This window comes from Oryza brachyantha, chromosome 12 (assembly GCF_000231095.2).
Source record: "Oryza brachyantha chromosome 12, ObraRS2, whole genome shotgun sequence".
NCBI lineage: Eukaryota > Viridiplantae > Streptophyta > Magnoliopsida > Poales > Poaceae > Oryza > Oryza brachyantha.
The window spans coordinates 9,872,015-9,878,781 of NC_023174.2; the positions used below are offsets into that span (position 1 = coordinate 9,872,015).

A 6,767-nucleotide genomic window follows, 5' to 3' on the forward strand; every position below is an offset into this window, starting at 1 on the left:
TGCATAGACATGTCATATATTTGCTATTCTTTCCATTCATGTGTTCCTCGACAACGTTTAAGAAATCTTGAACTCCACTTCTATATTCTTGGCTCAGTCGGTCTACTCCGTACATCCAATTTCTATCCATGAGCGCACCTGCATGACAATTTCATTATATATATATATATATATATATATATATATATATATATATATATATATATATATATATATATATATATATATATATATATATATATATATATATATCTGTGTGTGTGTACTATTATATACCATTTACTGAGATGTTTATTTTTTATTACCTTTGACAAATACTTCAGTACACTCTACCTTCGAATCAACACCAGCAAAGCACTGCAGTACATGAAATATATATATTTAGACATATTATTTGGTAAATATAATATTTATTGCAATGTCTCATTATCACATATATTATTACCACACCTATTTCCCAATTAATTTAATTCGGATCAACAACTCGCCCCCTCTCAGCTTCCACTTAAAATTTGAACTGTGGGATAGGGAATGCGATCGGACATGCATACATATATAGTGAAGCAACAATCCGGTATAGCCCTTCTTTGACAAGCCGTAATCATTTAACCGTCACGGGTGAAATCATCGTAACAAGCCATAATATAAAGACCATCTCGGATGACACATCTTTGACGGGCCAAGAATTATGGCCCGCATAGATAAATCATCTTTGTCGGGCTTTTAATTAAGGCCCATCACAGATAAATCTTCTATGTCGGGCTTTCATTTACGGTCCATCATAGATGCTTCGTTTATGACGGGTCGTACGGAAGGACCCATCACAGTAATGTCCCCTTGATGGGCTACAGTTCTGGCCTGTAACTAATATCTTGTGACGGGCCTAAATTTTTGCCCTTGACAGATTACATCTCATCGATGACAGGTCGGACCATACACAGTCATCCATAACAGGCTGTGTTAAGGCCCTGTTGATGTCAAAAGTTGATCCGATGACATGTCACACACGAAGGCCTAGAATTCAATCTAAGACTGCTTCAGTGTAGGATCTAAATTCTTAGAAAATATGGACGTGCTAGTTAGTTTGATTATGTAACTGACAAGATATAGAAAACATAGATAAAATGTTAAACCTAAAGATTCTGTCGGTCAGATGGCCGATATCACTTCAGGACCCTAGCCGATGGACTATGTTCGTCAGCTTTATAGGAATTTCATCGGCTGAATTATGAGTATGATAGTTGCCAAAAAAAGTCAATCAACTAGTCTCTCCCGAAAGATCAGACTTAACCAAGGTAGTTTCAGGATTAACCAGCCAATTGTCTTAATTTATCAATTATCACACATGTAGTCAGCAACCGATAGGGCTTAATGTAAATTAAAACATGGCAAACTAGATTAATTACTAGATTAATGATCAGTATATAACAATATTAATTAACCACATACATGCTCAAACTAACCCTAGAAGATTGGACTAAACCAAGGTAGTTCGAGTTAAAATGTGATCAAACATGGAATTAACATAAAGTTGCATAGTACTAACAACTAAGCTATCATAATATATCGACCTATTTGATAAACTTAGTAGATCAGACGAGCTTCTGGAGTCAGATCGGATCAAACCAAGACAATATACAATATAAGACGATATAATTAAAGAAAACATGATGATCTATGAGTTTATAAATAAACTGATAGTTTACTAGAGATAATGCCAGCCAAAACTCCAGCAAAAGAAACATGCAAGCTCTCAATCTACTCTATAAACATAAATTCAGTAAACAAAATTGATCGGACTAAACCGAGACATAATCATATAAACCAAACCAATATTGATAAATCAGACAAAACGCAAGCATAAACGTGGATCAAGGATAAACTACTGCTCTAAGCTAGAACGTAGATCGAAACAATAGCAAACCTCAGATAAAACACACAATCAGTTAGATAGAAGATCGAACTCAACCGAGACAGTTCTATCTTGTTGGTTCGACGGATTGACAATTACAAACATACATTACAAAGTTTACTAACCTCGCGTCGAGAGCTGGCTCCTGTCGAAACTTTGACGATGCGTCGAAAGTTATATTGATCAGATGATTGTCGATGGATTTAGAAGCTATGGGTTACAATATTTATATCCCTGAAACTAATCTGAAACGGATACATATTCATATCTTATTACCTAACTTATTACACACGGATTCTATCTAAACAAATATGTAAAATAAAATCTATTATTTACATATACTACCTTGCACAGACTCTGCTCCTTATCGAATCGATCGCTATTCTTTCCGAGCCCAATCAGACTCTTCTTTTAATCCGACTCGTTCTCCCATCGACTTATCCGATTCTATCTCTAGCTGATTAGTTCGATTGCTGCAAATCAGTCCAATTCGGTTATATCTGATTCTATCTAAACAGATATGAGCTGCTCCACACGTTGAGTGGACCCACGTTCGCATGGTATCATGCTTACACTTTCATCCTCGTAAACTTCCAAGGTGATACTATACCATCGCTACACTTTTACTTCTAAGCCACATGGGCCAAACTCATACTACTAACATGTTTTAAACAGGCTGAGGTGTTACATATAATTAAAAGGAATACCAGTTAGGTAAAAGGAGGCAAACCTTCTGCAGCAAGCAACGAATTGAGACCAAGAAAACTCGAAGGTATTTGATTTGTCATGCAGAGGTATATTAATAACAACAAAATTGTGTAAGGCTGATGCAGACTGGTACTTCGATTTATCTTCTTTGGGTATTATTCTCCTATAATAATTTTGATTATTCTACCAGAGAATTTCATATTTTTTTTAGAACAATCATCTATCTTCTGGTTATGCAACTGAAGAATTGCAACTCTGCTGCCTGCTTGCCTTCAACCGTACTTTACCTGAGTATGGCGTGAGTCGGAATTGCTGCGTTCAGTTAAGAAGTCATGTTCCGAATCGGAAACCGATTACGCAGCGCTATTCGAGTACGACTATGGCAATTCAACTCCGAACCGGACTGGACCATCTACCGCGCTTCCCACAATAAATACACACCACCACCACGTCGTTGCCAGAGCCAGCACCACCAAACGGTGAAGCCCTCGTATCGGAGGCGGCTTAATTTCGACGAGCACAAGCCATCAATGGCAGCAGCCGGCGACAGCAACGACGGCGACGCCGGCAAGATGCTGCTGCTCATCAGCTCGGACGGCGAGCACTTCCAGGTATCGGAGGCGGCGGCCAGCCTCTCGAAGACGCTAGGCCACATGATTGAGGACGACTGCACCGCCAACGGGATCCCTCTCCCCAACGTCACCGCCAGCATCCTCGCCAAGGTCCTCGAGTACTGCAACCGCCACGCCACCGCCGACGACGCCGCCGCCGCCAGCTCGGAGGCCCCGGCGGCCGCGGCCGCCGCTGACAAGGCCGCTGCAGCCAAAGCTAGCAGGGAGGAGGAGCTCCGGAGGTTCGACGCTGAGTTCATGGACGTCAACCAAGCCATCATGTTTGATCTAATCATGGCCGCGAACTTCTTGAATATCCAGTGTTTGCTGGATTTGGCCTGCGACCATGCGGCGGAATTCATCAAGGACATGATGCCGGAGCAGGTCCGGGAGCTGTTCGGCATCGAGAACGACTTGACGCCGGAGGAGGAAGCGGCGATCCGCAGCGAGAACGCCTGGGCATACGAGATCTAGTGGTGAAGATAATCTCCCTAGTTGCAAATAAACCAGAACTTGACTCGTGCTGCGTTCACGGGGAGTTCGTCTGGTAGATAGTCGCTAATCATTTTTTTTTTCAATTTGTTCAGTTAAAGTCTTACAGTGTCATCTTTTTGCTTTGGGTTTGGGTTATAACCCAAACTTTAAAATTTTTAACCTTAAATTTATAGTTAATTTTAAGGTTTTTTATCGAAGTTTATTTTCTGGTTTTGGCTTTTAGATCTTTATGAACACGTATATAAAAGTTTTATTTCAAATATGTTGTTTTGTTTTTTCAGATTGTGCTCAACTACATAATACCAATGTCAATAATACCACAAGTATCAACTTAACCCATCTCTCTTAACAAATTTTACTAAATTTAATTAGTTATGAAAATAGTAAAACTAATCATGACGAATTTCGTTTGATCGCCCATAACCGCAGGTGTGGTTATTTTACTGAGAAGGCACAGCTCCACATACCTACTTGTGTGCCACCATGTCACCACAACATCCAGCGAAGAGGCTGTCCCATGCCTAACAATCCACTCAAACTCTGCTGCACCACACGGTACATGCTTTATCCATCTATACCAAAAAATTAATAACCATGTTTATTTATTATGAAAGAAGTGGTACTAATCAAAGTGAAACTTGATCGGTTGCCCATAATTGTGGACATAACCGTTCGAACAATTGTACTTTGATTAAAGGTGTATAACTTACCCACAAGAAATTACACCACGTATGTACCCACATGTCAGTATGTCACCATAAAATCCTTCTAAGGGGTTGCGACATAACTGTCTGCATAACCCACCCCTAACCATTCACTATACGTTGATGTTACACTTTCCGCACAATCCCCCGCTAAGCAAGCTACCCCTTCTGTCATGGTAGATCTGGTAGTCGATCAACCATACCCGAGACAGCCCAACACTATCCCGCCTACCCTCACCTTGGTGCCTAGGAGAGGAAGGAGCTATATTTCTAGTCCAGTTGTTGACCATGATGGCTTGCGGTAACTATGGTCTAGTCTCTTAAGGGTTTCGCGTGAAACAGTCCCTTTATCACCATGAGCACAACCATCAATGTCATACACTCACAACCCATCATTAGTAATAAGCTACTCTAAATTAGAACCTGAAGCTCGTATTATTAAATAAGAATGAATATAGTCCCACCTCAGAAAAAAGAATGAATATAGTCTCTCATCCCAAAATTACTTGTGATAAACAAACTAAGTATGGCTAGGCATTTATTACATCCATCCCATAATAACTTCATTTTTTGATTTATTTGTCCAAAGTTTGACCATTCGTCTTATTTGAAAAAATTATTAAAAAACTTAGAAAAATTAGTCACGCATAAGGTATTATTCATGTATTATCATCTAGTAACAATAAAATTATTAATCACAATAAAATTTCAAATAAGACGAAGAGTAAAAACATTGTATCTAAAAACTAAAAAATAAACTTATTTTGGGGACAGAGGTACTCCTTCCATATTTTTTTATATGACGCCGTTGACTTTTAGGTCCACGTTTGACCATTCGTCTTATTAAAAAATTATATAATTATTAATTATTTTGTTATAATATGATTTATTATTATAGAAACTTTAATTATGCATTATAATTTTGTATATTTGAATATAAATTTAAATAAGACGAATAATCAAACGTGATTCTAAAAGTCAACGATGTCATATATAAAAATATGAAGGGAGTAGTAATTAACAGCATAGAAGTATCGCTGGGTGGCAAGGTAACGGTAAATAAATGTACAGCCATGACAGCAAAAGCATAGTTATTACCATGATAACTCGTGGAAAGTATAAATTCACATCATAAGGCACTACTATAGAACGGAACATTTGTGCCGGGTCATAAACCCTATTTTCTTATTTGTGTCGGATCCAAACACTGGCACAAATGAATCAACATCACATATAGGACGGCATAAATACCCCGCATTGGAGAGTGCTTTATCAATGACGGGTAATTATCCAAAATCGGCACAAACCATGATTATACCCAGCACAAATAATAGTATGTAACCGGCACAGTGTACCCGGCACAAATGACATTTTGGAAGAATAAAAAAGATTGTTTCATATAATGCACATATTTCATACAAATTTATGACGTTGTTTTTCGTATAAAATCCCCGGCACAAATAAACAACAACCATAAAAAGATCATTTTTACAACCATATAAGATATGCTTTGAACATAGGCTAATCAACCATACAAGATATGCTTTGAACAGCTATCATTAATATGTACATCAAGGTATGACTTTCGCGGTGATCTAAAAGTTTCAAAATATAAAGTTATAGGTTGCATTTGTCACTGCAGATTCTTAAACTTTTGTTTCACAGAAACTGACAAGTAAATAATTAATAGTTTAATGGAATAAGTAGCCAACTTTTCTTTAGCTGTACGTACCCGAAAGAAATTAGCGTAGACTCGCCGAGTCGCAAGTATTCAGTCCACTAGTAAGTTTACAACAATAGAATCTTCCCCTCCTGCATTAAACATGGAGGAGATCATTATTATCCATGGATGTGATTGTTACTTACCTGCTGCTGATTGTACCATCCAAAGAAAACATTTCCCTGTTCTCAGGTTAGCAGGCAAGAAAACATGCATTGAAGTGAAGGGAGAAATGTCACATTTCTGAAAGTGATCTGCTCCATTGATCCATTGAAGTGAAGGGAGAAATATGTTTACTGTTACTGTCCTTCCAAAGTATTAAGTTACATGACAAACTAATTATATCAACAAAATTATAAAAACTTCTAAATAGGAGTTGACCAACTTCACGTACACACACCGAGATAAATATATAATAAAAATGATTTAATCTAGCTATGTGTTGGTAATATATTGTAATTATTGACATGATAACTAATTGTCTAAAAAATTACAAAACTACTAAATATGAAATGATTTACTTCATTCATGCACACAAAGATAAATTTTCAGAATGGAAACATGTAAATAGAAGTTAAAGAAAGGATTATCAAATCTAACTAGCTAGCAAAACTTTA

General features: G+C 37.6%; 1 protein-coding gene across 1 annotated transcript; it reads left to right on the forward strand.

Annotated features, from left to right (window-relative positions):
- The first annotated feature begins 3,099 nt into the window (after positions 1-3,099).
- On the forward strand, positions 3,100-3,831 carry LOC107305364 (SKP1-like protein 5). The gene has a single exon (XM_040529315.1). The coding sequence runs from the start codon at positions 3,151-3,153 to the stop codon at positions 3,703-3,705; it is 555 nt and encodes a 184-aa protein (XP_040385249.1). The 5' UTR covers positions 3,100-3,150; the 3' UTR covers positions 3,706-3,831.
- Positions 3,832-6,767: the final 2,936 nt, after the last annotated feature.

What these genes read in the sequence shown, in the direction of transcription:
- LOC107305364 (XM_040529315.1), top strand. Translation starts at nt 3,151, where the DNA reads ATGGCAGCAGCCGGCGACAGCAACGACGGCGACGCCGGCAAGATGCTG.